The sequence below is a fragment of the Trichosurus vulpecula genome, chromosome 1, assembly GCF_011100635.1.
Source record: "Trichosurus vulpecula isolate mTriVul1 chromosome 1, mTriVul1.pri, whole genome shotgun sequence".
In the NCBI taxonomy this organism is placed as follows: domain Eukaryota; kingdom Metazoa; phylum Chordata; class Mammalia; order Diprotodontia; family Phalangeridae; genus Trichosurus; species Trichosurus vulpecula.
Genome location: NC_050573.1, coordinates 14467196 through 14492972, shown reverse-complemented (window position 1 = coordinate 14492972; position 25777 = coordinate 14467196). Strand labels below are relative to the sequence as shown.

At 53.8% G+C, this 25777-nt stretch overlaps 1 protein-coding gene across 2 annotated transcripts; it reads left to right on the top strand.

Annotated features, from left to right (window-relative positions):
• Positions 1–54: 54 nt before the first annotated feature.
• Positions 55–25406, top strand: SEC14L2 (SEC14 like lipid binding 2). 2 transcript variants are annotated; one of them, XR_005010240.1, is made up of 13 exons: positions 70–214; positions 5087–5162; positions 9840–9883; positions 11316–11375; positions 11636–11824; positions 13421–13516; positions 14451–14511; positions 16340–16423; positions 17764–17870; positions 17972–18111; positions 19514–19683; positions 23484–23764; positions 24488–25406. XR_005010240.1 is itself a non-coding variant. In XM_036756965.1 (12 exons), exons 1-12 carry the CDS (start codon positions 161–163, stop codon positions 23624–23626), a joined length of 1224 nt encoding a protein of 407 aa, XP_036612860.1. In that variant the 5' UTR covers positions 55–160; the 3' UTR covers positions 23627–25406. The 2 variants fall into 2 exon arrangements, 1 of the variants encoding a protein (XP_036612860.1); XM_036756965.1 differs by having other exon boundaries at positions 55–214; positions 23484–25406.
• Positions 25407–25777: the final 371 nt, after the last annotated feature.

Sequence of the window (25777 nt, the reverse complement as noted above, 5' to 3'; positions counted from 1 at the left end):
CCTCCCCCTCTCGCAGCTGCCCGGCCCCTTTAAGGGGCGGTGCTTGGCACCTGGCCCCGGCGGCCCGGGCAAAAAGGCTGGGACTGGGCCGCCGGGGGCGGCGGGAGAGTGGGTCGGGACACCCCCTGAGCGCACAGCAGGCTCGGGCTCCGGAGGCACCATGAGCGGCCGGGTGGGGGACTTGAGCCCGCGGCAGGAGGAGGCGCTGGCCAAGGTGAGCTGGCCCGGGCAGCCCCCTGGGGTCCCGGCGAGTGCGGATGGTGCGCAGCCCACCTGCGCGCTCCTGTGGTGCCCGGCACCCCAGCTGGTCAGGAGGCTGGCGTTGGCAGCAGCCCAGGCGGCGTCCCTTCCCCCGCGCACGCTACGGCCGGCGGGCAGCTGGGCCGGGCTGGGCTGGGGAGGTCAGCCCGGGAGGCTGGGGGCAGCCCGGATCGGGCTGGGCTGGGGAGGGCAGTCAGAGGAGGGATGGAGAGGACAGGCTGGGAAGTTCCTTCCTTTCCCTTCCCAGCTTCTCTCTTTCCCCTTTTTCTTCTCCCCCTCCCCCTCTCTGCCCCTCTCCTTCTCCCCAGGAGAAAAGCGTTGCCCAGGGGCACAGGAAGCCTTCCCCAGCACAAAGGAGGCATTCAGGGCTGGGCAGAGAAGGTGCCTTGCCGCCCTACCCACCCCCTCCCCCACCCTTCCTAGAGGTCGAGGAGAAGGGGGGACGGTTCCTCTCACTCGGGTTTCCTAGGTGGGTGGGTCACCTCCCGATGGAGAAGAGAAGGAGGCCAAGAGGGAAGGGGCAAGGAAGCAGGAGCAGGGGTGGGGTGGGGCAGGGGGTATCTCCTGGCACCGGGACAGCTCATCCCTTCTTGAAGGTGTGGGGAGGAAGGAGGCTCTCCCAGAAGCCGAGGGCCCTTTCAGTGGGAGGGGAGCAGAGGGGAGGGGGAAGAGTCCCGCTTCTAGTCCCGAGACTCTCAGCGCCAGATGAAAACTTGCTCTCTCTCCCAGTGAGGGAACAAGGATTGGAGAAGGAGTTAGGTGCTGCCCCATGTTCCTGGGCCAGGAGCAAAAAGCCAGGGGCCAGTGGGTGGGTGGAGGACCAGGCTGGCCCAGCCCCAGGCAGACGGTCCGGGGGTCAGAGCCAGCTGAAGTACAGTCACTTGGACTCTGTCCTGCCCCCCTCCTTCCCCTCCTCCTTTCCCATCCCCGTCCCTGAAAACTGGCTCCATTCCAAGCATCAGTTTTTGAGGGGGTGGGAAGAGATGCTTTGGAAGGGCGCTCCCCTCCATGACCTCATTGCTAAGGTCAGTCTCATTCTCTGTCTGTCTCCTCCAGTCAGACAATCTGTGTTCTAAGTTCTAAGGCCCCTCCCAGGTATTATTTGTCAGGCTCCTCCTGGGGCTGCCTCTCTTCGAGGTTGAGGGAGGGCTCTTGTGCCTTCCTCTGGGCATTCTACAGCCAGCTTCCTGGTCCCCACTTCTGCTGCTTTCTGTGACTTTCTTTTGGAAGATGTCCTGGGTCCCTAAAAGCAGTCCCTTCTGGTCACTTGGTCCCCTGGGGCTCCACAGTCTGACAGGGGTTAATTGATTCTTTAGCCCTCGGGCTCTGGGTTCCTCTGGCCTGGCTTGGCAGTACCAGGGAGGCTTGGTCCTGGATGCCACCCAGGAAGGGGGTGGTTGAAGGTGGAGCGGGATGGAGTCTCCTTAGGCCATCCCACTGACCTGCCAGGGTCACATGGGGGATGGGATTAGCGTGAGATTAGGGCCTGACTGGGAGCTTGTAGGAAGTTGGGTTTGCCCTCCCCCTCCAGCTTGAGGGCCTGGGGTGGTGAGGGGGCAGAATGGCCTCAGGCACTGGGAAGAGGCCAGTGCCAGAGGGTGGAGGTGGCCATCTCCCATTGGTTTCCTGTGGTTGCTGCCCTGAAGGGTGAATGACCAGTGGGATGGGCCTGGGGGCAGAAGGTCAGGCAAGGAAGCCCAGTCACCATCTATGCCCCAAATGGCATCAATAGCTGTGCAAGTCCAGGATGGGGGAGCAGGGTGAGGGCTGGGGGATGGGTGGGAACATGTGGAGTCAAGTCAACAAGCATTTATTAAGCACCTTGCTCACTCTTGGAGAAGGAAGTATAAAAAACTAAGGGGGAGGCTTGGGGGCCCAAGAGCCCAGTAATGATGACACATTCTGATCACAGAGTCAGATATAGTCCAGCCTTCTCGTGAGGGGCTGACAAGGACCCAAGTCTTCCCTCCAGACAGACGGCATGCCCAGGTTCTCCAACCCCCTTTATTCTGGGCCATCCCCAGGGAGGGGATTCTCAAGATTAGGTCTTTCTGGTCCCCATTTTTCAGACAAAAAGCTGAGACTAACATAGATGTAGTGATTTGTCCAAGGGCACCCAGCCGGAGAATGTGGCAGCCGGGATTTGGACCAGGCATTCTGACCCAGGGAGAGGCCTGCTTCCCCCTCCCCCACTCGGTCCTCTGCCCCAGCCAAGCACGGCTGGAGTCTAGGTCTATGGAGCATGGGTGTGTGTGTGTGTGTGTGTGTGTGTGTGTGTGTGTGTGTGTGTGTGTGTAGTTCTTTGAGGCCAGTTTAGGACAGCATGTGGCACACCAAGAAGGGGGATGCCACAGCAGAGAGAGGGAGGCTTAAGTTAGGGTGGCCAGGGCCCAAGTGCCCTTGGATGACTCTGGGCCCCAGGCCTTTGGGACTCTTGAGCTGAAAAGCAGGTACCATTTGTAGAGAGAGTTTCTTCTCTAGCCTCAGACCTTTGTTAGCGGTGTGACCCTGGGCAAGTCACTTAATCTCTGGCTGCCTCAGTTTCCCCATTTGTAAAATGGAGATAATCATAGCACCTCCCTCCCAGAGTTGTTGGGAGGGCCAAATGAGGTTAGAGTGCCTGGTATGTAGTAGGTGTTTAATAAATGCTTCCTTCCTCTCTCCCTCTCTTCTTCCTTCCTTCCTCCCTGGTAATGCCACCGCTCATAATAATAACAATAGACATTTTACTGAGCTTTAAGGTTTGCAAAGTTCTTCACAAATATTATCTCATTTGATCCTCACAACAACTCTGAGAGGCAGGCGCTATGATTGTGTCCGTTTCACAGATGGCAGTATAGGAGTGATAAAGGTGAGGTGACCTGCTTTTGTGGGCTGGGATGCTAGTGGAACTGGAGGGGGGGATGGGTTAACCCCCTATGCTCCCACTCCACCGGCTGGGCCTCTAGTAATGGAGGAAGGGATCCAGACCTGGGGCAGTTGAGATTAACTTTGCTGGGGGCCCTGGGGACTGGAAGAGTAGAAAAGGGTGAAAAAGCTGTCTTTGGGATTTGGGTGGAGAGCCTCCAGACTCCTGGGAACCTCCTTGCCCATGGTTTTTAACCCCTTTGCTGATAGCTTTCTTTTTCTTTCTGAATTTTCTTGAACAGTTTTATCTGAGCCCTGGGGTATTAGAATATGTTTTTAGTAAGTGAGTTTTTGAGCCCTGAGTGATTCACGGGGCCCCGGTCCCCATCCTGGCTGGGCTGGTTGGCCACCAGAACCCTGCACACAGCATCTCCACTGAACCTTCACACCAGCCCATGGAGGCAGGGGCTATTATCGCCCCCCACACTTTTTTTTTATAGAGGAAGAGGCAGTGTTCTTTCTAAGAAAGACAAACAAAATTAGACTGCACATGTATGTTTATTTACCTCAAAGCTGGTGGAACATGCTTATAGAGATACTCATGGGAGTTCATTGTAGACAATGAACCCAAAGATGGACAGACAAAGGGGACCTAAGATCTTCAGAGCAATTCCCTCTCACCCCTCCCTCCCCTCCTGGCTCAGGATGCCGTGTCAGCCAAAATGATAGTCTCCATATGTCTTAACCATGATATGAGAAAGGAATTTCTTAAGTGGATAGATTGTAAACATAATGAGGCAGGAGAATGTCAAGGTGTCAATTGAAATTATAGATCCAGAATGTCTGTGTTTCTTCTATCATTAACATGACATAACCTGACCTAACCTTACCTAACATAACATAACGTAACATAACATGTGTCTATAGAATACCGAGATAAGAAAAGCCCCATTATTCAAGATGGTGTCTGGGTCAAGGTGCCTTGTCCTTGGTGGCCAGAAACAGAAGAATGCTCCTGGTCAGCTTCATCTGGCCTGGTACTTGCTGCATTTTGAGTTCATTCAGAGAGCAAAGCAAAGCACGTCTGTTATGCCAGGGCATGCAAAGCATTATGGTAGATTAAGCCCAGAATGGGCCAAAATGTCTCCTGATTGGCCAATCGAGGTTTTAGACCTTTCTCAGGTGATGGGGTTCAAAGTGGTTTGGGGATGGGGTCTACATTTGCTAGTCTCAAAGCCCAGAAGACCTGGGTTCAAGTCCAGCCCCTGACGCCTTCAGACTGTATGAAGTCACTTAAGTACTCAGGGCATTGGGACTATATGTGGCAGAGGAGGGGCTGTCTGCCAGACTCTAGCATCTCTGCCAAGTGGCTGCCTCCTCTGCATCTTGCTGGAACCTCGCCACAGCCCTGTGAGGGAGGAAGGATGCCTTCTCCCCATTTTACAGATGAAGCCCAGAGCTTGGCTCATGTTAGAGATGGGGGTGAAACTGAAAGCATTCTGACCCTGAAGTCCAGGGACTCTATCAAAGGGCTCATTGGAGAAGCTAGGGGTGCTTGGTGTGGAGAAGGGAAGGTACAGGGGAGCTACAGGGTCCAAGTATTGGAAGAGATTAATCAATCACTCAATCAACCTTTATTAAGCGTTCAGGGTCATGAGGAAGGCAGGTTTACCTTGTGCTGCTTGGCCTGTAGAAGGTGGGACTAGGAACAATATGGGAGGTAGATTAGAAGCATTGGTGATGGAGTGGGCCATGTCCTGGGCTAATGAGCTCCCTGTCACTGGAAGTATGAAAGCAGGGCTGGATGCTTTATGTAGTAAGTTGGATGGGACAGTTGATGGATCCCTGTGATCTCTGAGGGCGGTCATCTCGGAAGGCCCCAAAGAAGGGTGGGCCCAGTGGGATGTGGGGTAGGCACTGGTCAGGTGGAGGGGGCTGGCTGCTGGGGGCCTTACCTTTTTCCTGCCTCTCCCCATAGTTCCGGCAGAATGTCCAGGATGTGCTGCCCTTGCTACCTACCTCAGATGACTATTTCCTTCTGCGATGGCTCCGAGGTGAGCTGGGATTGGGGAGGAGAGCTGGCTGGGGCCAGGAACTTTTTATCAGGCTAATACAGGAATATCATCCCTTGGAAACTCCTGTTGTTTCTGGTGTTCTGAGATCTGAATCTTCATTATTCTTTGGGTGCCAGAGTTAGGAGGGCCCTTAGAACCTTAGAACTTAGAATGTCCAAACTAGAAGGGCCTTTAGAGTGCCAGAGCCAGAAGGGTCCTTAGAACCCGGGATTTGGAATGCCATAGCTGGGAGGGACTTTAGAACCTAGGGTGCTAGTGCCTATAGAACCTGGACTTGCCCAAGCTAGAAGGGCCTTTAGAGTGCCAGGGCCAGAAGAGTCCTTAGAACCCAGAATCTAGAATGCCTTGTCTGGAAAGGACCTTAGAATCTAGAACCTAGGGTGCCAGAGCCCATAGAACCTAGACTTGCCCAAGCTAGAAGGGCCTTTAGAGTCCCAGGGGCAGAAGGGTCCTTAGAACCCAGAATCTAGAATGCCTTGGCTGGAAAGCTCCTTAGAACCTAGAATGTCAGAACTTGGAGGGCCTCAGAGGGAATCTAGATCAATTCCGCATTTTACAAGTGAGGGAATGGTTTGCCTAAGGTCACCAGTAGTGAGAGGAGCAGGATTAGAATTCGGGCCTCTAGACTTTCAGGAAACGACCCCCTGTCATTCACTGGCTCTGCTCCCTAAAGCTGGGCCCATGCCTTCCTGCCTGTCAGAGGGGGCAGGGTAGGTGGGAGGGGAGAGGAGAATCTGGGACCTGACAGTCACTGGCAGAGCGGGGGAGGAGAAGCCCGGAGCCTGGTCTCTGGGGGAGGGAGGCTCTGCTGGTATAGTTGTACATGAGCGGGGGAAGGGGGAGCCCAGCCGGACCTGGATCCCAGGGGGTAGGAGGGGCTGGAGGGGGTTCCTGCCTGGGCTTGGGGCTGTGGCTCCCTGCAGTCAGGACCTGGGACCCTGGGAGCCTCAGGCTAATGCTTCTCTGGCTGTGTCTTCTCTTTCTCCCTCCCTTGGACTCAGTGTCTTGCTTCTCTTAGAGGAGAGCTGTTGGCTGCTTGCCCCAGAGCTAGCTTGGCACCGTGAAGTGGGAGGGGAGGGGGGCCGTGTTCCCATCACCCTCAGGCTTGAGCTTTTGCTGAAGTGGTCCAGGGGATGGAGGCTAGAGGATGGGGGAGGGCCAGGGCCTGGATGGGGTGGAGGGTGTGGGGGGGGCGAGGGGGAGGGTTCCAGTCCCCTAGATCCCAGCTCCCATGCATCCCTTGTACAGAGAGGAGAGGGAGTTACCAGCAGCCTCAGCCACTGGGAAGAGGACAGGGGTGTGAAGAGCCCAGGCCCAGTTAAAGGGTCATGACAGCTCCATGAGGGACACCTAGGAAATGGCTGAGTGTCTTTCCTGTGGCTCAGGGAACCTTCTTTTGATCATATCTCAGAGGGGAAAGCTCCAGGGCCAAGCCCAGGTTCTGCTCTCCCAGGACCACATGCATTTAGGGTGTTGGAACTGGAAAAGACTTGATGCCTGCAGCATTTTACAGATGTGGAAACTGAGGCCTGGAAGGAGCTAAGTGCCTTGACCAAGGAGACACAGCTTTTAAAAAAAATTATTCCTTTTTTGTGACTTTTTTTTCCCTCAAATACATGTTTAAAAAAAGCTTTTGACATTTGTTTTTAAAAATTTTGAGTTCCAAATTCTCTTCTTGAGAAGGCAAGCACTTTTATAGATGCTCTACATATGCAGTCATGTAAAGTGTACTTTCACGTTCTGGGCTGCCCCCTCTTGATTTTAGGGAGATGACTCTAAGCAGCAGGATGCTTCTCCTGGCTGGGGGCTGGAGCTTGGAGGTTAGTCAGGTCTCTGACTCTCCTGGCAGGGGAGCAGGAGAGGCCTCCAGGCACGGATGTGCCCAGTGTCCATTGGCCTTAGCCTGGAGGCCTGGCTGGGCCAAGGCAGGAAGGAGGAAGTCCAAGGGCTCTTGGTTCAACTCTTAGGCAGGCACCTGGCACATGCTTCTGTTCCTCCTGGGTACCTGAGTGCCAAATCCCAGGCTGGATGACCTCAAACTGCTGGCCTCCCCTCTCTGGGCCTCCTTGGGTACTCAGGGAGGGTCCAGCTATCTCTCCCTCCCTGGAAGACTTGTTGTGAGGGCCAAGGGGTTGGGATTCAAAGTGGAGCTGCATTTATAGTGTGACATGGGGCCAGGATGAGCCAGGCGGTCCCCTGGGACTGGCCGTGGGCCAGAGCTGAAGGTCAGGCTCCACCCCCCACCCCAGGGTCAAGGAAGACAGTTCAGGATCCTGGGTGGTACTAGGCTGGGGGACAAAGGTCAGGCAGAAGACCCTGGAGGTTAGACCCTGCTTGATAAGGGGTAACCTGAGCTTTTTGCTAAGATAAGGGAGCTCATAGTTTACTTTAGTTCCCTGAGGAGATAAGGGCTCTAGAACAGTCTGTGGTCCTTCCCGGGGGCTCCTGGAGCTTGGCTGGGCTCCCAGCTCCTGCCCTAAGCCTCAGACCTTCCTTCCAGAGTCTCAGCATTGAGGAAGAAAGCCCGAGGGCTCCACTGAGTGTCTGGAGACCTGAATCTTGTCTCAGATCTTGTGTGACTCTGGTCAAGCCCCTTCATATTGCTCAGCCTCTTCCAGTTTCTCCATCCGTAAAATGGATCTAGTCATAAACCCTGACTCCCAGGGTTGTCGTGGGCCCACATGAAATTAGATTTGTAAAGGGCTGGTCCTCTGAGGGGCTCACGTCCTGCCCCGTGCCTGACTCTGACAGGAGCTTCCTCTCCCAGTGCCCATGGGCTTAGCTGCCCAAGGCCCAGAGAGGCCAAGCACTGCTCAGGGTCGTCTAGCCAGGAAGCATGAGAGGGAGGATTTGAACCCAGGCCTTTCTGACTCTGAGGCTGCCGTGTGTCCCCTCTGCTGGGCTGCTTCTCATGTTTTTTTATGATGACAAGCTGGCGATCGTTCTCGTTCCGGCTACCACTCGCCATATGATCTGGGGACGAGTCCCTTCTTCCCCTCACAGAGATGACCAAGTACATTGGAAAGATCTATATGTCTCTGGGGGCAGAGGACTCGGGTTTAAAATCTACCCCTGGGACTGACTGTGTGACCTTGGCTAAGTCACTTGGGCAAATCTCTCTGGACCTCAGTTTCTTCCTCTATGGTCCCCTGGTGTCCTGCTTGCTGTTGCCGGGTTGTTTTTCAGCCATGTCCGACTCTTGGTGACCCTGCTCGAGATTTTCTTGGCCATTTCCTTCTCCAGCTCATTTGACAGATGAGGAAACTGAGGCAAACAGGGTTAAGTGACTTGCCTGAGGTCATACAGCTAGTAAGTGTCTGAGGCTAGATTTGAACTCGAGTCTTCCTGACTCTGGTCCCTGAGTTCCTTACCAGATCCTATCCTGTCAAACTGAATAATTTTGCTCCTGCTTCTTACCTTGAAGGGCCTTGGCCAACTCTATGAGGTTTTAGAAATAGATGTGGTTATTATCAGGGTCCTTCCCAGGCCTGAGGTTCCATTCATCCCCCCGCTCTCGCTGTGGGATAACATCACGCAGGAAGAAGACTTCCAGGGTCTGAGAAACGTTCAGTCCCTTGGGCTCTTCTAATGATAATGGCCCTTCAGGTTTCTGAGGTGCTCTTGAAGCCTCCTTCCCCAGCCCTGGGAGGTGGGTAGTGTAGGCGGCGATATTTCTGTTTTGAAAATAAGGGAGCTGAGGCTGATGAGATCCCACTGAATTAGGCTGGTAGGAGCCTAGCCAGACCTAGGAGGGACCTCTGGGGCTGTATTCCCTAATGCTCTCATTTTACAAAGGAAATGACTTACCCAAGGTCACACAGACCTTCAGGAAGCCTCAGAGGCTCAGAGCTGGAAGGGAGCATACAAGGCATGCCTTCAGACCTCTTCATTTTACAGAGCAGGGGAGAGGTCACCAAAATGTGGGCCAGGCTCAGAGTCAGGTATGGCCAAATTGGTGACTTCCCTGCCTTCTGGAGGGCTCTGGGAGACGGATCCAAGGCTTTGGGAATCTCCACTGCCTTTCCATCCCTGGAGATGCTCCCTCCTCGGGCCCAGTCTCTCCTCCTTCTGGCTGGCCTGATCACCTTCCAGCACCCAAGTCCATGGGCCAAAGTCCCCGAGGAGGAAGATAAGCCCAGGGTAGGGGGAGGGCCGGGTGATAAAGGAGCTCAGGGTTCATCTGCTTTGGGGAAAGAGAAAGATCAATGGAAGCCAAGGCCTTCCCTGGCCCTAGAGCTCCGATCTCTCCTGACCTCAGGGGTGAACCTGGTGCCAGCTTAAGGCCATGGCCCAGGTGGGTTGTTATAGAACCATAGTGGAGCTGAGAGACCATAGGGAGCCCAGGCTGACCCTCCACCCACAAAACCTGGCTTCCTCTCATTCTTTCTACGATCACGCCTGTCACTACCACTGCCTGTGTGACCCGCGTGACCTGTGTGACAAGTCACTGCCCTTATTTTACTGAAAAGGAAGCAGAGGCCTACTTCCCCAAACTTGCCATCTTTGCCCAAGCCCTTCTAAGGAAGGAACCTTGGAAGCCCCTATACTTCAGGCCCAGTGAGTGCAGGATGGCTGGAGGAGGGAGGGTGTCCAAGGTGGGAAGAATGACCTCAGTCCGGCGACCTCGCTGTGACCCAGTCCATTTTCTCCTTATAGCTCGAAGCTTCGACCTGCAGAAGTCGGAAGCCATGCTGAGAAAGGTGAGGCTCCCTTTCAGCTCATCCGCCGGTCCCCTCCTCTTTCTCCTCTCCCCTGGGGTCTCTTCATTCCATCCCAAAAGGATAGTTCTGGTGAAATTGCTCTGTTAGGCCTTGAAGGCATCCATGAAACCAAGTGCCTAATGTGTGCTAGTTGAGGGGAATTGGAGTCAGGCTTCCCAGGGTCTGTGATTCTGCAGGAGGGGTCCTCACTCCCTCCACCAGCCCAGACCCGGATGGCTCTGATCCTGAGGAGATACTCTTCCAGGGGCCCCTTGCTCGGGCCCCCCGGATTCATCTGCCTGTGGTCCTCCTGGCGATGAGACTCCCTTAGCCAGGCTGGACCTCATGCAGCCTGTCCCCGGGCCTTTCCTTGAATGCTTTCTAGCTTGGTGGTCACGATGCAAATAAATACAACTTCCATTTTTCTAGCACTTAGGGTTTCCGAGGTGCTTTCCTCATGACAGCTCTGTGAGGTAGGGAGTGTCGGGTGACATTTCCATTTTACAAGCTTAAGAGGCTAAGTGACAGGGTTCTATAGCTACCAAGCGTTGGAGGGTAGGTGGGATTCGAACTTGGGTCTTCTGAAGTGCTCTGGTCCCTTCCTAAGTGCCGAGCTCTCTTTTGGGATTGGAAATTGCCTGAGCTTGACATTACCTGGGAGAGTCCAGGGTCACTGCCAGCCCACAATGAAGCAATGGAGGAAGAGGTGTACAAAGTATTATAGCATTGGGAGCCATTATGGAATTAGGACTATCATGGTTGTTGCGAAGTTACCTGTGTGGGCATACCCTCCACTGTTGCAGATTGCAGCCTACCCAGACCTTCTCCTCCCCGGTGACTCTTGTCTGCTTTCCCGGGAAGTCCTCATGAGGATTCCGGGCACCTAACTCCTGCTCCCTTGACCCTGCGGAAGCCACAGAAAGATCCGATTAGAGACATTGTATGGATATCGGTGGGGCAGAGGGCTGCCCCTGGGTTTTGGCTTTTCATTTAGACCATTTCTATGATCACTGAGAACAAGACCCCAGGAACCCCAACGTTTTCAGGGTCACTAGAAATTTCGCTCTTGTGGGAGAAGGAAGGAGTCGATAAGGAGGCCTATATCCGGCCTGATAAGATTAATAATAAACGCCCCATTTTTAGAGCACTTCTACTTTACAAAATTCTGTCCTTTCGAGGAAGACGTCCAAGTGAGGGAGGGAGCGTGGGAAGAGCAGGGAGCTCAGAGACAGAAAGGGCCTGGGCTAAGGTCACACAGTCAGTATTTGCCCGAATAAGGATTTGAATCCGGTTCTTGTGGCTCCTGGTGCAGTTGGTCTGAAGGTTGTGGAGGTCCTTGTGGGAATGAGTGATTTCAGAACATGCTGCGTGTGTGTGTGTGTGTGTGTGTGTGTGTGTGTGTGTGTGTGTGTGTGTGTGTGTGTTTTCACAGCATGTGGAGTTCCGGAAACAAAAGAATCTTGAAAATATTTTGAGTTGGCAGCCCCCAGAGGTGAGGAGGCAAAAGCATCTTTCTCCCCTCCCCTGCTACCCCCAGCCCGAGCCCCGCATGCCCACCCAATTCCAGTTCTGCCAACCCCCAAAGGGGCTGGCATGCTAGAATTCTCTTTTAAACCACAACCTCTCTGGGGACCGGGGCTGCCCCGAGGGCAGGGGTGGGGCGCCCCTCTGTCCTGGGCCCTCCCCTCCTTCCTCCAGCCAGCCTTGGCCAAGGCCTTGAGAGGATGGGCTGCTGCCCGTATCTCTACCCAGGTGGTCCAGCAGTACCTGTCCGGGGGGATGTGCGGCTTCGACCTCAATGGCTGTCCCGTCTGGTACGATGTCATCGGGCCGCTGGATGTCAAGGGGCTGCTGCTGTCCGCCTCCAAGCAGGATCTGCTCAGGACCAAAATGAGAGACTGTGAGATGATCCGGACAGTGTGTGCCCAGCAGTCTGAGAAGGTGGGTGGAGGGGGAGGGGAGAAGGACCCTCCCTGTGTCCCCTGAGATACGTCCTGCCCAGAGGAGAAGCCTGCCATGGGCCCCTCTGAGTCCTCTTCATTGATGAGAAGCTGAAGGACGCAGCCACGAGGTAGGAAGGGCCAGTCAGTCACAAGCATTCATTAGGCGCTTACTGTGTGCCAGGCACTGTGCTAAGTCCTTCGGATACAAAAAAAGGCAAAAATATAGCCCCTGCCCTCAAAGCGCTTACAACAAGACGTAGGCAACAGGGGAAACGTAACTTGGAAGGGAAGACAGCAGCTGGGGGGACCTGGAAAGGCCCTGTTGCAACAATCCAGCTAGCAGCGTCTGCGGGGGTGGAAAACCAACAACCAGCACACAGAACACTGCAAGCCCAGTTCTTTGATGTGCTTTACCAAGGAAAGCAACGTTAAGGGGTCAACAATCTTACGTTAATCCAGCACGGAGACATCATTCACTCAGCTCAGGGGAAAAGCCAGCACCCTGAGCTTCAGAGCAAACACAAACTACAAACATGACAGACCCACCTTGTCTGATTCAAATCTCGATTCATAGTTACCAGAGTTTAACCAAGTCTGAACATCCGGGTTTATGAGCTGGCGGGCTCCTAGCTACAGCTGCCCAAAGTCTCCACACCAGCACCTGGCCGAGAGTGAGAGCCCTAAGCAAATAGCTCTGTCTTCCCTTTTTATGCAGTTTCAGATGTCATCAAACGTCACTTAGACTCCTTCCATTGGCTCTGGTCTTAGCACCTCCCTTCATTGGCCCCACCTGGAGCCCCACCTTAGTTACCAATTCACACCCACATAGGCTTAGCACCTAATAGATAGAGGTTTGGGCCTGGGGTTTAGCACCTAGTAAGAATCAAACATACTGAATTAATCAAAGGAAACAAAGGCCAAACTCTTCAAGGATCCCCAAAACAGGCCCACAGAAGGTAGGCTTGGAGCCAAGTCCTGAAGAAAGCCTGGGAAACTCAGATGGCGAGGTGAAGGGCTAGAGCATTTCAGGCATGGGGCACAGCCAGGACAAAGGCTTGGAGTTGGGAGATGGAAAGTCCCAGTGTCACTGGATCTGGAGTTCATGGAGGTGGGGAATGTGTGAGAAGACAAAAGAGGGAGGAAGGGGCCACATTGGGAAGGGCTTTACCTGTCAGGAAGAGGATTTTATATTTAATTTCTGTGTGTTGGGAGTCAGGAGATCTGGATTCTACTCCTGACTCTGTAGCTCATCATGGAACCTTGGCAAATTACCTCTTGTTTTTCTGGGAAATGAAGGGACCAGACTAAATGATTTCTAAGGCCCCTCCCAGCTCTGCCACCCCCTGTTCTGAGGCCCCTCCCAGCTCTGACATCCCCTGTTCTGAGGCCCCTCCCAGCTCTGACATCCTCTGTTCTGAGACCCCTCCCAGCTCTGACATCCCCAGTTCTGAGGCCCCTCCCAGCCCTGACATTCCCTGTTCCCAGGCCCCTCCCAGCTCTGCCATGTCATGAGCCTGAGAAGGTGGGTAAAGGAGGAAAGGGGGGCATTATGCTGAGCAGTTCCAATAGGCAGCTCCTTTCCCGTCTCCCACAGCTGGGGAAGAAGATCGAGACCCTGACCATGGTGTATGACTGTGAGGGGCTGGGCCTTAAGCATCTCTGGAAGCCTGCTGTGGAGCTCTATGGGGAGGTAAGGTCACCAGGACCTCTAGCTTCCATCAGGACAGGCTAGAGAGGGGAGGGGAATAAGCATTTATTAAGCTCCTACTATGTACCAGGCACATGCTAGGCACTTTACAAATATCCGTTTGATCCTCACAATGACCCTGGGAGGCAGGTGCTGTGATGATCCCTATATTTACAATGGAGAAAGCTGAGCCAGACAGAATTTGCCCAGAGTCACATAGCTAGAAAGTGTCAGACTTGATTTAAACTCGGGTCTTCCTGACTCCAGGCCCTGTGCTCTATCCACTGGGCCACCTCCGTGTAGCGAGTTCCCCATCACCGGGGGCTTCCAGTCGGGGCTATGTAACCACTTGTTGGAGGTATTCTTGTTTGGGTACAGGCTGGGCCTAGATAGGGCCTCTGAGGTCCCTCCCCACTCTAGATCGAGGGTCTAATGGCCCTGGGCGAGTCAGTCAGCTTCCTGGAGACTCGGGTTCCTAATCTGTATGATGGTGTCCGAGGTTTCTGAGCTCCACATCTGTGCCTCTGATGTGGAAATGTGGCTTGTTTCTTACAGTCCTTAGCTGTGGTTGAGGGAGATGGGAAGGGGCCGGCCGGTCGGCCTGGGGAGCTGCATTGGCCTGGCCACTAGCTTGAGAGTCCCAGCAGAGATTCCCAGGCCATCCCACGATGCCGGCTCACAGGGCCCGGAATCGTTCGGCCTTCTCTCCTTTAGTCGAAGGCCACGTCCAGCCCGTGCCCGGCTGTCCAGGTGGAGGCCAGGGCTGGGGAGGGTGGTACAGTAGGGGTCAGGTCACCCCCTGCCGGCCCGTCAGAGAAGGGTCCGGAACACTGTAGGTGGGGCTGGAGCTGGGGCTTGGTGCAGCCCTGCCTAGGGAGAGAAAGAGGCTAGGAATGTAACAGGTCTCTTCATTCTACCTCCAACCCACCTCCCCCAGTTCCTCTGCATGTTTGAGGAGAATTACCCAGAGAGCCTTGGACGCCTCTTTGTTGTGAAAGGTAAGTGGGGGCCTTGAATGGTGAGACAAGAGGGAAGGAGATGTAGAGGTCAGTGCGGAGGAGGCCCGGTGGATGGGCCTGGTGTTAAACCTTGGCTACCAGAGGGTGGTGAGCACGGCCATTAGGGTGGTCACTCAGGGGCTCCTCACCCTTGTGCCCCCACTGCTGAGGGCTTCCTTTGGTCATTCAAAGGCTGTTTATTAAGTGCCTGCAGTATACAGAACACTGTGCTGGGCATGGAGAGAGATGCTGATCAGATGGCAAACACTCTTATGTTTGAAAAGACCCTTCTGACATATTCTTGCTGTGTGACCACAGGCAAATCTGTTCCCTCTCTGAGCCTCAATTTTTTATCTGCAAAATGGGGATAATCTTTGTACTTTGAACCCACCTCACACAGTTCAGCTTCATGGGTGTGAGGCTCAAGTTATGTAATAGTTACAAAGGAATTGGTAAATCTTAAAAGTGCTTTAAGCACCATATTAGGTGCCGAGGATACAGACAAAAATGAACTCTTCTCTGCCCCAAGGAGCTTACATTCTCTAAGCCCTCTCAACACTAGGGATAGATCGACCAATCGAGAAGCATTTATTAAGCCAGATGTTGTGCCAGGTCCTGGGGGGAGTGGGGGAGAGAGACAAAAATGAAACAGTTTATATTCTGTGAGCAATCTCAATAAAAGGGGGTGAGAGTCAATTAATGAAACTGGCATTTATTAAGCACCTGCTGTATGCCAGATGCTGTGCTAGGTCCTGTGAAGGGAGGGGTAGAAAGACAAAAGTGAAACAGTGCCTGCCCTCTATAAGCTTATATTCTACAAGCTGTCTCAATAAGTCAGTTAATGAAACTAGCACTTATTAAGTACCTGCTGTGTGCCAGACACTGTGGTAGGTTCTGGAGATTCAAGAAAACCTGAGACAGTCCCTCCCCTCAAGGAGCTCACACTTGGGGGGTGGGGGGGTGGTTCAGAAAACAATGTGATCGTGGATAAGTAAATAACTGGGGAGGGAGAAGACACCAGTGATAGCACAGGGTCAGGAAAGGCTTTTTGTAGGAGGTGGCACTTCAGCTGACCCTTAAAGGGACCTCAGGTTTCCATGAGGAGGAAGTGAGGTGGGAGGGAATGGGGGGAGGAGGGAACAGCTTGTGCAAAGGTGTGGAGGTGGGAAGATGGAATGTTGTCTGTGGGAACAGTAAGTGGGCTGGTTTGGTTGGGAGTCATGTGGGATTGGTCAGCTGTTATCACTGCAGGCAGGGACTGTGCCTTGTTTGCTGGGCTCTTAGATCGTGGGCTTGGAAGGGACCTTGAGCGCACCTAGTCCAACCTCCTCAGTTTTTTGCAGGGGGGGAGGGGATCTTTGGTGCATTTTTGTTTTCCAGGCTCAGGCGAGGTGTCTTGCCTAAGGAGGGTTAAATCGGTGTTTGCTTTAGTGGTTAGGTGGCCATTGTACCCCGGGACCTTGCAGGCTGGAAGGGAGATAGGAGCTGCTTCTGGTCACTGCCTGAGAGGACAGGGTGCTAGGAGAGATGAGGAGGGGAGAGAACACTTGCTGCCAGGGCAGCCAGGAAGGCTCCCTGGAGGCCGTGACTGACCCTGGGCTTCAAGAATGGGGGAGGGGATTGCTCCCTGTCTGGAGGCCTTGACGTGGGAGAACAGGAGTGTGGGCTGAGTGAGGGCTCAGAGACCAGGGATGGGGGGAGGGGGGAGGTGAGCCAAGGCTTTCTACCTGGCTTCAGGGGGCAGCCCTGGAAAGAGGGCACAGGTGGGCTAGTGCCCCCTCCTGACCTGGCTGCCTCATGATTTCCCTCCTGTGTCTGTGTGTCCTAGCTCCCAAGATATTCCCGGTGGCCTACAACCTCATCAAACCCTTCCTGAGCGAGGACACAAGGAAGAAAATCATGGTTCTGGGGGGTGAGTAGCCCCTGCATCTCTCAGCCTCAATCCCTGCCCTCTCCTGGCCTTGAAAGAGGCTGCTTGGTGGATGAGCCCTGGGCCTGGTGTCAGAAAGACCTGAGTTTGAATCCAGCCTCAGCTACAGCTGTGTGACCCTGGGCAAGACCCTTAACCTCTGTTTGCCTCAATGTCTTGGAGACAGAAATGGCAAACCACTCCCGTATCCTTGCTAAGAATACACTGTGGACATTATGGTCCACCAGGTCACGAAGAGTCAGGCATGAATGAATGATAGCAAGCATCTGGCCTCAGTGGGCACAGAGCTGGAACCCACCAGGGCTGAACTGGCGTCAGGAGACGGGCTCGGGAAGCTTTGGTTCTTTCTGCGTTTTTGTGAATGTCCGATGATTCTGGCCTTGCTCAGGAAGAAATCACAGCAAGATCCTTTTCTATCCTGCATTGGTCACCCCTCTGTCCCAACCCTCACCTCTCCTGCCACCATTTAATCCCAGCGGCCTTTATTAAATGCCTCCTCTGTGCCTAGCCCTCTACCTGGTGCTGGGTGTGGATAGGCCTTGCCCTGGGGGAGCTCACCTTCCACAGGGAATGGGTGAGGAGAGCGTAGATGTAGACAGGCTCGTATGATAGTGTGAACCCTGGCTCTTACCATTCCTTCAGCAAATGAAGGTTTGCACATGGGCTCTGGGGTCTGAGTTCAAATCTTGTCTCTGATGCTTATGAAACCCATGCGACCTTGGGCAAGTCACTAGACCTCAGGCTCCTCTGGAAGATGAAAGGTTTGTATTAGCTGGCCCCTGGGATCCCTTCCAGCTTTAGGGGGTCAAGCTAGTCAGTGACCAGGGTCAAGCTGAGGCCTCCTCTTCTCCCAGACCTCATGGATTTTCCAGTCTGTAGCTGATGGTTTCCTGGGCTTCCCCATTACAGGGACAGGGCCCCTTCCATCTCTGAGGCCTGTACTTCTGAGGGTCTGTGGTTTTTCATAGTCTAAGATACGGGGAGGCCAGTAAGGCTGGAGCTGGGTAGAAAACAGAGGCCTTGGGGAGACTGGCTAATGGGACGAGGAGAGGGCCAGCCAACCTTTCCAGTACTGGGTTCAGATGATCCCCTCACTTTGAGATTCAGAGAACCATCCATTTCTTTCATGTTGGATTTTTAATAAACATTTATTAAGCGCCTGTTGCATGCCAGGCATGTGCCAGACAGGTAAAAGACAGTTCCTGTGAGAAGTCACAGGTGAATAGGAGAGATGCCTATGGACAGACAAGCTAAATACAGGAGCCATTGGAAATAATGGCCCCTCTGCCCTGTGGTGATCCCACCACCTTCTTTTCCACCAGCTAACTGGAAGGAGATTTTACTGAAGCACATCAGCCCGGACCAGTTGCCCGTGGAGTATGGGGGCACCATGACAGATCCCGATGGAGACCCCAAATGCAAATCCAAGGTACGGGGCCTCCAGGGTCCGAGGGCAGGGGGAGGGGTAGAGCTCGGGCAGGACTTCTCCTCCCCCTCCCGCCCCCTACTCACCCCCTGGGCTCCCTGCAGATCAACTACGGGGGTGAAATCCCCAAGAAGTATTACATCCGGGACCAGGTAAAGCAGCAGTATGAGCACACGGTCCAGATCAACAGGGCCTCCTCCCATCAGGTGGAGTACGAGATTCTCTTCCCGGGGTGTGTCCTCAGGTAAGGGGGGACCCAGGCCCTCCAGGTGCCCTACCCACCTTCCCTCTGCAGCCCTTCAGAATTATCAGGAGCTGAGCAGGGAAGGACAGGAGCTGACTTCTTCAGAGAAGTCTCCTCAATCTTTTAGTCTAACCCTGACAGGCCTCTGCTTGGAGACCTTCAGTTATGGGGAGCTCACTACCTCCCAATGCATCCCTTTGAGATAGCTTCAGTTCAGTTCTTCCTTCTGTCAAGCCCAAATCTGTCTTTTTGCAGCTTCCTGTCCATTGTATCTGGTTCTGCAGACCAAGTCTAGGCAGGTGGGCAGCAAGCATTTATTAAGTCCTTACTGTGTGCCAGGTGTTGTGCCAAGGCCTTTTCCACACAATAGCCCTTCAAACACTTGAAGACAGCCACCGGCACTTAGCACAATGCCTGGCACACAGTAGGCACTTAATAAATGTTTATTGATGGAGTGATCATGCCTCACTCTGACTCGCCTTCCCAGTTCTCTCAGTCCCTCCTCTTATGGCATGGTCTCAAAGCCCTTTCCTATCCTGATTGTTCTCCATCAGTGGCTTTTCTAAACTATGGACTGTGGTATCCAGGCCCGAAAACCCTATTCCACATGGGGTCTGACCAGAACCTTCTGTGTTCTGGATATACCAATCAGTCGACAAGCATTTATTAGGCACCTACTAGGTACTAGGTAATGTGCTAGGTGCTACAGATACAAACATTTTAAAGATGCAACAGTCCCCACCCCCAAGGCTCTTACATTCTACTGGGGAGTGGGAAACATGGACACATAAAATTAGATACAAATTATATGCAAATTAAGTACAGGGGCTAGACCCAGGATCTCCTTGGTGGAGGGGTGGGCCGGTGCCTCCTCTGCCATTTAATAGTCTTAGCGAGTTGGTCAGAGCATTGAGAGGCTCAAGGACTCTCCAGGGTCACACTCTGGTGTGTGTCAAAGGCAGGACTTGAACCCGGAGCTTGCTGGCTACAAGGCCAGCCCTCTAGCCACAATGACTGGTACAAAATAGATTAATATTAATGGCGGGGGGCGGGGGAGAGGGGAGGAGACCCCAGCAAAGGTCCCCCTTAGTGAAGCTTAGGATTGTGTTAACTTTTTGGATGACCTTGTCACAAAGTTAGTCTTTGGACTTGTGGTCCAATAAAATCTCCAGGTCTCTTTCCATCCAGCTGTCATCCAGCCAGCCACAGGGTTTCCATTTTTGACTAGCGCAATTGACATTTTGGACCCAAGTGCAAGAGTTTACATTTATCTCTATTAAATGTCATCTGATTAGTTTTGGCCCCAGATTCTAGTCTCTCAAGCCAGATTGAGGTTGTTGGCCCCAAAAAAGGCCCAAGCTGGGGAGGGACGCTTGTGACTGGGGTCTCTGCCTACCTGCAGGTGGCAGTTCATGTCAGATGGGGCAGACGTGGGCTTTGGGGTGTTCCTGAAGACAAAGACTGGTGAGCGGCAGAGAGCAGGCGAGATGACGGAGGTCCTTCCCAACCAGAGGTACAATGCTCACCTGGTCCCTGAGGATGGGACACTTACCTGCAGTGAGCCTGGGATCTGTAAGTGCTCCTCTGTCTTGATTTAAGACACCTTCTCTGCAGGAGATGCTTGGACTTAGCATGGAATGACAGCATATAAGAGCTGGGAGGGGCTTTAGAACAGGGGATATCAGAGTTGGGAGGGGCCTTAGAATAGGGAAGGTCAGGGCTGGGAGGGGCCTTAGAACAGGGGATGTCAGAGCTGAGTAGATGGGTCATAGAGATAATCTATTCCAATTTCTCATTTTATAAATATTAAATCATAAAGTTCTCGACCTCCACCTTCTGGAAGCTGAGATCACTTGGGTTCCAGCTCCAGAACTTGGTGGCTAGAACCCATGGCCAGCCCTCTCTGTGGGCTTCTGTTCTGCTATCGGTCAGACCATTCAGAGCATTGGCTGCTGGGCAGGTGTGAGGCTCCTGGTGATCACTGAGCTCTGAGAAGCCCCAGGAGCCCAATTAGGGGCTGGGGAGCTGAAGCTCCAGCTCCCTTAGCTTTCCTCCCCCCAGCAGCATCAGGGCCAGGCCCATGGGGAGGGGGCCGGGAGGCAGTACCAGGGAGGAGGGATGATGGGGCACAGGGGAGAGGATGATGGCAGCCTCAAGGGGCCCCAGGCTCATCTCCATGGCAGCCTAGGCAGGGGGTGGACCCAAGACTTCCACTGTGATCTGTGGTTGATCAGTGCCTCAGTGGCCCTCCTAGGCCCGCCTCCTTCCCAAGCCCAGCTGCCTCTGTGCCCTGGCCTTGTGTGTCTGCCCCAGCCCCCCATACCCTCCTCACTCCCCCCCTCACATTCACCTGAACATCTCCCCGTGCTCACATACTCACCTGCATACCCACATACTCACCCCCATCCCCCACTTGCACTCGCATATACACGCACACCTACCCACACTCACTCCCTGCCCCCCCAAGCCCAGCCTTCACCTCCCACTGTCAATCTTGGCCTGCTCCCGCCCCTCCACTAGCCCTAGCTGGCACAGCCTGGGGATTAGTGATAACAGGGACTGGTCCAAGGTCCCTTGTGCTACCAATGAGGTGTTGGGCCTGGAGTGCCGGCAGGCCGGGAAGCCCTAAGATATCCGGCCTCTCTACAGACTCTTCTGTCAGAACTGGTCCTGATGGGAGGGGCATCCCATTGGTTGGGGTGGGCGGCTGAGTCTGTGAGTGGCCTAAACCCCTGATTTTACAGTGGCCCAGCAAGGCCTGGTAACTATCCCAGGGTCACACAGCTAGTAAATTTTAAGAGGAGAGATTGGAACCCAGAACTTTGTGACTCCAATATCGACACTCTTTCTGCTGTGTTACTTTGCAAAACTTCTGATTCTTCCCAGGAGGGAAACTGAGGGAAGGAAGCTACAGGCCCAGGGCCATCATCCTAGGGGCAGAATAAGATAGAATGGCCTCTAATTCCTCCCCTGGCCCAGCCTCCTCACTGGCCAGGACAGGCATTCGTTAGGCCTCTACTGTGTTCCAGACACTAGGCTGCACAAGTTCTAGGTGCACAAACACTCCTGTAAAGCCAACCCCAGGTCTGGCCACATGCAGAGACAGCTGGGCGGCCCTGCCCCCGCACCCCACGGGCAGGACCGGGAGGGCTGAGCCTGCTCTTTTCCCACTTGGGCTCAGGTTTACCTTGGGGCAGGTGCCTGGAAGGAAGGGAGGATTAGATTGCAGCCTCGGCTGAGGCAGGAGGGCCCAGCTCGGGCTGGCCAGGCTGGACACTGAGACTCAGGAGCACCTGAGGGGAGCCAGGGGCCAGGGACTCGTCTGGGATTTCATTAGCAGAGGACAGTCCCTCTACAGGGGCAGGTGGGCACTCTCTAGGAGAGTTACCTGGGGACGCAGGGGTGAAGTGGCTTGGCCAGAGTCTGTCTGGAAGCCAGCTTGGGCCGGCTCTGCCCGGCCATGTCCACTGTACCACATGGCCTCTCCTGGCTGGACCTGGGCTAGGCACACGGGGGAGAAACTAGAAACTGGAAACTTGGTCGGAGTCCACTTTGTTCTGGACTCACTTAAATCATTCATTCACTCCACTCAGTCGTTTCTTCATCAATTCCACTTACTCTTCCATTCTCCCACTTCACTCGTTCACCTATTCCACTTCACTCATTCACTCCATTGACCCACTCCACTTCACTTCATTCATTCATCCACTTTTCTTCATTCTTTTGCCCACTCCACTTCATTCATTTCATCTAGTCCATTTCATTCATTCATCCACTTCACTCATTTGCCCACTCCATTCATTCACTTCTTCATATCCACTCCATTCATTCACTCATCTGTTCCACTTCACTCATTTATCTACTTCATGCATTTGCCCATTCCACTTCACTCATTCACTGGCTCCCTTCACCCCTTCATTATCCCAACGCACTGGGGTATGCTAGCTCTTCTACCTCCAAGGGTTTGTAGTAAGGATGTAATAATATCGATAAAAGCTCTTAGCACAGTACCTAGCACATAGTAGGTGCTTAAAAATGCTCCTTTCCTTCCTTCCTCCCTCTCTCCTTCCCTTCCTTCTTTCCTCACTTTCTCCCTCTCTTTCTTCTCTTTCTCCCTCCTTCCTTCCTTCCCAAAGCAGAAATGGCCTATTTCAGGGGGTGCTCAGCTCCCCTTCCATGAGCTCTTTAAGGCCACTTGTCAGGCACTTTGGACATCGATAATTGTTCAGGTGGCAGCTGGCCCCGGGTGCTCTGGAAATCCCTGCCTGCTCCCATGTTCTGTGGTCTTTTTGAGGCAGCCGGTAGTGAAGCGGATAGAGCGACAGTCTGGGCGTCGGGAAGACCTGAGTGCCAACACTGACTCTGACTAGCTGTGGGGCTTGGCCTCCGTCAGACCCATTTTGCTTGTCTGTCAGATCCCATGACCTTCAGGGGACCAACGGCCCTAAGTCTAGGATCCCATGCTCCTTTGATTCTGTGCCTGAAGGGTTGGGGGGACACTGGGGCTGATGGAGGCTAGGGAATCGCTGCCGGGTCTCTTAGGGAGTGCTGTGCCCCGTGTCAGGGGATGTTCCAGATCAGGGGTTCTCTTAGGGAGCGCTGCGCCCCGTGTCAGGGGATGTTCCAGATCAGGGGTTCTCTTAGGGAGTGCTGCGCCCCGTGTCAGGGGATGTTCCAGATCAGGGGTTCTCTTAGGGAGCGCTGCGCCCCACATTAGAGGATGTTCCCGACCAGGGGTTCTCACTCTTGTTGGTGACACACCCCCTGGGTAGTCTGCTGAAGCCCTGTGCAGAATGGTGGTGCATGATAGCAACACTGGGATTACAATGGAACCAGAGGAAATGCAGTTATCCAAATATCTATTTTTAAAACCGGAGTTGGTGAAGTTGAGTTGTTTAAATGAGATCTCATCTGTGAGGCAGAGCTTTGCTGACCTGAAAGTACTAATTCCACACTACCTAGCATCGTTATCAGCATCGTGGTCAGGATGCTTGCTTAGGCAGGGACTCCTTACTTAGCGGACCCTCCAGCCCTGAGAGTCTAAGATCCCCCCATTCAGTTACCAGCCTCAGTTCCTTCATCTGTAAAATGGAGACAATCCAGGGTCGTTTCAAGGAAAAGGCTTAGTAAAAACCTAGAGAATTGGGGAATGCTTTAAAAATTGTTTATATTGCCGAGTTATGGTCCCATTCTCAGGCCTGCTGTCCCAGCAGCCACCTGGTCCCCTCCGAGTCCCTAGATCAATCAGTAATCGTGTATTAAACACCTACTATGTTCCAGACAGCAACGAAGCAGCCCCTGCTTCCTAAGGGCCTCTGAACTGACCCGTGCCCACATCTGAGAACCTTCCTCTCCATCTCTGTCCCTTGCAGATGTCCTGAGGTTTGACAATACCTATAGTTTTATCCATGCCAAGAAGGTCAGCTTCACTGTGGAGGTGCTGCTCCCGGACAAGGCCTCGGAGGAGAGGCTGCAGCAGCTGGGAGAGAAGGGCATGGCTCCTTCTCGGCAGTGAAGATCACAGCCGCCTGGCCTCAGCCCCTGCCCAGGCCCCACTCCCTGCAGCTCTGAACTAGGGAACCTGGGCAGAGGTCAGGACAGTGCCCACCCCTGCCTCACCTCTGGGATGCAGCCAGCCCAGTCTGGAGATGGGGTGAGAGAGAACTTGGTGGGGTGGATAGAGGCAGGGTGGCTCAGGAAAAGTCCCTCCCCACCTCCCCTCTTTTCACCCTCCAGCTGAACACAGGGTTCCATGGGTGCTGGGCGCTGATGGGATCTGTCCCTCCTTTGGTTAGTGCCAAGCTCAGTTTCTGTCCTGGGCCAGCTCCCCCAGGCTGGGGGAAAGGGAGCCAGATATTGGTGAGGGAAGAAGGGTAGAGGGAAATGATTGGCATTAGACATCGAGACTCTGGGACTGGGCCCTAAGAAGCCCGTTCCTAGAGCTAGCTGATATCAGGGGGCCGGGCTGGGCATGGGAGCGCTTTGTCCCCACGTTAGGTCAGAAGAGGCGGGTCCTCCTCGACAGGAGGTCAGGCACAGGTCTCTCCAGGCTGTTCCCTATTTTAAGAGATTCCAGGCCTCCTACAGCCCAGGTTGGCTTAATCGCTAATGAATACGGATAATTAATACTGAGAGCTAACTACCCCCAAGGCCTGGGCCTCTGCCCAGCACTGCCAGCCTCTGTTCTGTGGGCCATACAGAAGGAGATGCAAAGCTCAAATAAGACATTGTCCCTGCCCTCAGGGGCTTAGAGTCTAGTAAGCTCCCAATAAGATAAACTGGCCAACTTTAACCCAGCCCAAAACTGGCACAAAACCCCCAAAGCACAGAGTATTCGGGCTGTCCAAGGCATCTCCATCAACCCTTTCATTTTAAGGAGCAGGAAACAGAGACCTGGAAGGATGAAGGAACTGGACCATGGTCACCCCTGCTGAGTTGGCAGCAGAGCCAAGGCTAGACTATCGGTCTCCAATGGCCGCAGGATTCTTTCCACTCTCCTGTTGGTTCTTGACTAAAGTGGGGGACACAGGGGCTGGCAGGTGTGTGGTTGGGGACTGGGGAAAGCCCCTGGATGTGCAGCCATTGGTCACTGGATGTTTCAGCAGCCTGGGGTGGGGCCAGGCCAAACCCCCTTGGAATGGAAGAAGGGCCATTTCCCCATTCAAAGAAATCCATTTTCCTTTAGGTAGTTGGGTCCAAGGTGCATCACCCAGCATGACCAAGGGTTTAAGGGGCCTGGGGAGTAGGGACCAGAGCCTCCTGTGTGTCTTTCGTGACAGAGGGGGTCCAGGGCAGACTGCCCATGTTCCCCTTCAAACCCTCGGAAGGCTTGGCCCTAGTGGGCAGCACCAGGAGTAGTGGGTAGGAAGTGGTAGGGAGACAGACTTCATCAACTGATTTAAGGCAGAAAACCCCAACTTTTCTAACAATACGAGCTGTTTAGGAGCGGAATGGGTGGTAGATGGTAAGCTCCCCGTCACTGGAAACCTTCAAAGGGAGGCCATTTGTTAGGGATTCCTTCGGAAGGATACCTAGATCCCTTGGAACCTCTCCAGCTCTGGAGATTCCATGATTCTCTGGGGAATGAGACAGAGAGTGAGCTCCCCATCACTGGAACTATTCAAGTGGAGACAGGATACCCACTTGGTCAGGGATGCTGTAGATGGGGTTCTTGCTCAGGTATGGGGTGAACTAGATGCTCAGAGCTGGCCACTCCCAGAGGTGGGTTGGAGCGTGTCTCGGTTTACAAATGCTCTGTTAGGAAAATTAACCAACAAATAAAGAAAAATATGTGACTTTGGCTCTCCACCCTTTTTTCTCTGCCGTGTTGTTTTCACTACTTCCCTCTGGGGGGCGCCAGAGAACTCCAAATGCTCAATCACCGACCAAAGAATCCGTCCTTCAGTCTCGGTGGTTCTGTGCTAAATGAACGGGTGCGCTTGCGCACTGGAGCTCCTGTCATTGGATGGACTGGTGGGCGCGTGTTTCCACCATATTTACTGAGGGACAAGTGTGGGCTTCTCATTGAGGGCGGAAGTCCCGCCCCCAGGACACCAGAGGCCGGCTCCCCACGTAGTCTAGGGGACTTGCGGCTCGGAGTAGGATCTGCGGGAATCCGGGGGCGAGGGGTGGGGAGAGGGGGAATCGAGCTGGAGGGAGCCACATG

Excerpts from the sequence above, each read along its gene's own strand:
- SEC14L2 (XM_036756965.1), top strand. The coding sequence starts at position 161 with ATGAGCGGCCGGGTGGGGGACTTGAGCCCGCGGCAGGAGGAGGCGCTG. Across the intron at positions 16,424-17,763 it reads GAAAATCATGGTTCTGGGGG|CTAACTGGAAGGAGATTTTA; the intron begins GTGAGTAGCCCC and ends CTTTTCCACCAG. Across the intron at positions 17,871-17,971 it reads ACCCCAAATGCAAATCCAAG|ATCAACTACGGGGGTGAAAT; the intron begins GTACGGGGCCTC and ends GGCTCCCTGCAG.